We start from the raw sequence: 4131 nt of genomic DNA, 5'->3' as shown, positions 1-4131 counted from the left end.
TCTTCCTGGCGCTTCCCTTGTTTCTATCCGAGCTTCTCTCTCCAAATTGTGTATGCGTCCTGCGCAGGGACAGGTGCTTGGGCCCTATCTTAAATTTTACAGGAATTGGGGAATTGTAAATCCGTGTAAGGGGTTATAAGAGGGATAAATTTATTGGCATGTGGGTGTGACACAGCGAGATGAAAGGTGGAGTGTTACCACCCTGCCTAAGACATTTCCTCTTGGTTCTATAATAATTAGTGGTAAGGGCAAGACTAAATTACCATTGTTCTCCATTTTCACCAAGTACTGGGGGGTCTACCAACATGATGATTATGGTCTATGACTGCAATCTTTATGCGCATGTCATATGCATCAAAACTAATTGAAATGAGAAACGAAACATTAGTTACATTACAATGAGAAATATTTAAACATTATAGCAATCAGATATAACCTTAGAGCAAATCTTTTGCTGGCATAGGATAAAATTAAACTATGATAGTTTTCAAATAATCCTGTGTGCCTTTTGAGTATGAGAACAAAACAAATTAAAATTGTCTCTCTTTTCACCAATGCAAAAGTATACCTAAAATTCATATAGTAATTCATGCGATCCATTCGCCGATCATTCATGACAATGCTCCTCAAAGCATTGAAAGGTTTGCTGCCTTTCTCCAGCCAAGGGTGACTTTTAAACTGCTCTTCAGTAAGTTCGTCATGGTCACAAACATTTTTTCCAGCTTTGAGAATTAACCACTCGTGTATGTTTGCAACATGGTATAAACTGCTTGACCAAAGCTCCTTTTATTTAAATAAGGTGAAAAATGATCAAAACTCGAGAAATAAACCTTGTAATTTATTATTCTTTATTATTTACCTTCATATCCATTTCATCCCCCTCACAAACTTTGTTGCAGTACCAGAAATGGTTCCTTAGCTTCGGAGCCCAATGCGCCAGATCCTCATTACCTTTAGTTTGAGATCGCTTTCATTTTGTAGAAATGAAGCTCTTTCAATTATCAGTCATAAAAATGCACGTGTTTCTGAAAATTATTACCTCCAATATTTCTTTTAGAAGAAGTTTCCCACCATGCCAAACATCAAAAGAGTGCTTCACTTCAAATGAAAATACACCATTTGTTGTTCCATTTCTCTCTGAATTATCATAAGAATGTTTGGTTTAGTTACTTTTAAAATTAATACATCAACATGAATAGTTACTCATTATCATAAGAATGTTTGGTTTAGTTACTTTCAAAATTAATACATCAACATGAATAGTTACTCATAGCAGCTTCCGTTTGGACATGGCCATCAGTCACCAATTCTGATACTTGGAAATTAAAAATTTCCCCAGCCGTCGTTATTTCCTGGGCAGCAATCTTCAAACCCTTAATTTCCATGTTTGTACTTTTACCATCTGCGTGGCGTACATCTCGATTGCAAAAACTTAGAATTTTTTTTGTTTCGCAATCTGCTAAACTGTACGTGCAGTACATGGCAGTGTGTCCAGGTGAATCATTTCTCCCATCACCAGCTAAAATTATAGTTTTCCCAGACACAAGTTGGAAATTGTGTTTTTGCATCTCAGTATAAGACCGATCAACAGCTGGGATTATGAGATGCTTTTGATATCTAAGTAAATGAATCATTTATGCATTGTAGTTGTCCAGATTTACAAGTACAAACCTGTAGTATGTGTCTTTCCCAAAAAATTTGACTTTGGCATCATTCATCAATTTGGCAATTTTGCCGTACATATTTCCAGAGAGTGGAATACTGCTTGCGAGCAAAAAATTGCCAGACCGAATTCCGTGACAAAGGGGTTGGGTTGACCACTTTTCCTGTAATTAAAATCATATCACTAAAAATATTAAATCTAGTATTTTAACATCAAATTATTGTTGGACAATTTACCTTGGTGTGACGAGGGCCCTGATTTCTAGCGCAACACAGAGTATATATAATAGCGCGCCCTTCCTCTTTTTTCTTATAAATTAACGGCTCTCTGCAGTTAAAATTTTGGAATTTTTTGCCATAAGCCTTTTCTACAAGGGCTCTCAAGTTTTTCAAATTAACAATAGCCAGGTTTGAATTCAGGATTTCTTCTGTGAATGAGTCTGCGTTCCTTACGTCCGCTGGTTCCTTTAGAATGAAAAAACTGATTTATTAATTGAACTGAAATCAAATAACGTAACACATTTTTACATTTTCATCAGAAACTATGATTAAATCATCTAATAACTCATCATTTTCTTCATCACTTGTCATTTCCCCCTTTCAATAAAAAGACCAAATAAACAAACTATCTGGCATATGTAAATAGTATCTGTGAATATATTACATTATGGGTTTCTTCTTCTTCAGTGAATTCATTAGTGAAATTTAGGGTCATCTTCATTTTGGCGTCTTATTATGGGATAAAACTATTTAGTTGGATTTCAAACCAAATTTACAAATATGAGCTTGCTCTTCATCTTCTTCACATGGGACTTCAGTTACAGGTTCTAGCATACTTGGCTTATCCTCAAAAATTGCCTTAACCATTCTAAAAAAAATATATAAAGTGTAAAGCTTCTACTAAAGGGTTTCATTTATGTAAATTTATATTTACACGGGTGTAATGAGCCCAAAGCTCATCTAAATTTACTCTACATCTTTTCCCTTTTGGAGTAGAGAAAAGTCTATTTGGTTTCCTTGGGGAAGGAGTTGACCCCATAGGTGATTCAATGGGAAGGCCATATTTTATTTGCGAGTATGGTGATGGTTTGGGATTTGCTTTATATAATCGAATATTTTCAGTAATAGGTTTGTTTTGGTTAGTACCAACAAACAAGCATACCTTTAGAATAATTTAAGTATGTTTCTGAAACCAGATGCTTCACATATGTTTGGTCAGTGCTTGTAGATGCATCAAAATATCCCACATTAACTGTTTGCATACAAGAATCAAGGGTGTATGCTGGAGCCACTAGTGGTTCACAAAAACCTGTGGTTTGCGTTGCTTTTGTTGCAGCTTGCGGAACAGTTTGGGTCGATGTGTGAACCAAAACACTCTTAACAGGCAAACTTAAACTAATATAACAAAAATTTTACAAACAAACTAAGCTCGTCACTTGAAAGGAACAAAAAATGGGTGCTTTCTATTGACATACAAATTGTGTAGCAGAACTTCAGCGAACTTTTCATTTGAAAAGCCAAGTCTGTCCCTCTCATGGCCCCATTTAGAAAAATGTACACCAATGTGAACACGGTGGTTGTAATCTTAGGGATTTTTTTATTAACAAAACCAGGCAAAATCAAGTATTTAATCAAATTCATACAATCTTACTTTTTCTAGCAAGTGGCATAGTAGTTAGGGGTCATTTGTTGGGTCAAAATGAAGCCCTATCCTTATACTTCGAAGTTTATAAAAACTTCCAATTTCAATAATTAACAAGCTGATATTTTAGAAATTTTAAGTCAAACGGAAGAAATACAGATTTACAAGATTATTTTCTAAAGAGTAATTTACTATAAACAATAACCGGTGGCCAAAAAATAGTATTGAAAAGAAATTAAATGAATCATTGCGCAGTGAATCAGTGAAGCCAGTGATAAAATTTCCCGCCAACTTTTGGTAGCAGACGATTGTTTAATAAAAAAAAGTGTCAGTCAAATTTTATTAGCCAATCACGCGGTATGTACATTCAAAATGGCTGCCTCAAATGAAAAGGTTATCGCCCATAGTTGCCAGAGACATCTAGTGTAAAAAATACTCAACTTTAAGGGTATATATATCCCCCTTAAGTTCCAATATTTTTAGTTTATCATAGTTTAGATTCAAATTTACTCCATTATCTACAATCCCAGCTATTTCTCCGAAGGCCGATGGCGTCATCTGCTTTTTTATCCACGACGCACGACAAGCGCATGCGCGCATAAATTTGCGAAAAGCTCTATTGCGCGAGAGAAGTTCAACTACCTACCTCAACCAAATGAAAACTTTTTAGCACCGGGACAGTTAACTAGGCAAAGCATAGTAAGAAGGTTTGTGTAATTGAAAAAAACAACAGATTTAAATGAATTGCTTTTGATTATGGCATCAAATTGTTTAATGAACTTATATACATTATTTTTGCAATACAAGAAATATAATACTTAAGGTAT

The 4131-nt window shown here is 35.0% G+C and overlaps 1 protein-coding gene across 1 annotated transcript; it reads right to left on the bottom strand.

Annotated features, from left to right (window-relative positions):
• Positions 1-278: 278 nt before the first annotated feature.
• On the bottom strand, positions 279-3560 carry LOC149649074 (uncharacterized). The gene is made up of 12 exons (XM_089849426.1): positions 3314-3560; positions 3138-3246; positions 2825-3057; positions 2327-2391; positions 2191-2259; positions 1900-2127; positions 1672-1826; positions 1268-1617; positions 1040-1137; positions 860-967; positions 569-783; positions 279-360 (listed from the first exon to the last, which is right to left on the bottom strand). Exons 1-12 carry the CDS (start codon positions 3330-3332, stop codon positions 279-281), a joined length of 1731 nt encoding a protein of 576 aa, XP_089705552.1. The 5' UTR covers positions 3333-3560.
• Between the last annotated feature and the right edge of the window lie 571 nt (positions 3561-4131).

The sequence above is a fragment of the Phalangium opilio genome, unplaced genomic scaffold (genome assembly GCF_054372755.1).
Source record: "Phalangium opilio isolate 3A_F unplaced genomic scaffold, DU_Popi_V2 ptg000088l_1, whole genome shotgun sequence".
In the NCBI taxonomy this organism is placed as follows: Eukaryota; Metazoa; Arthropoda; class Arachnida; order Opiliones; family Phalangiidae; genus Phalangium; species Phalangium opilio.
Note: the sequence above shows the minus strand (reverse complement) of the source record. Positions and strands in the feature narration are given on the sequence as shown.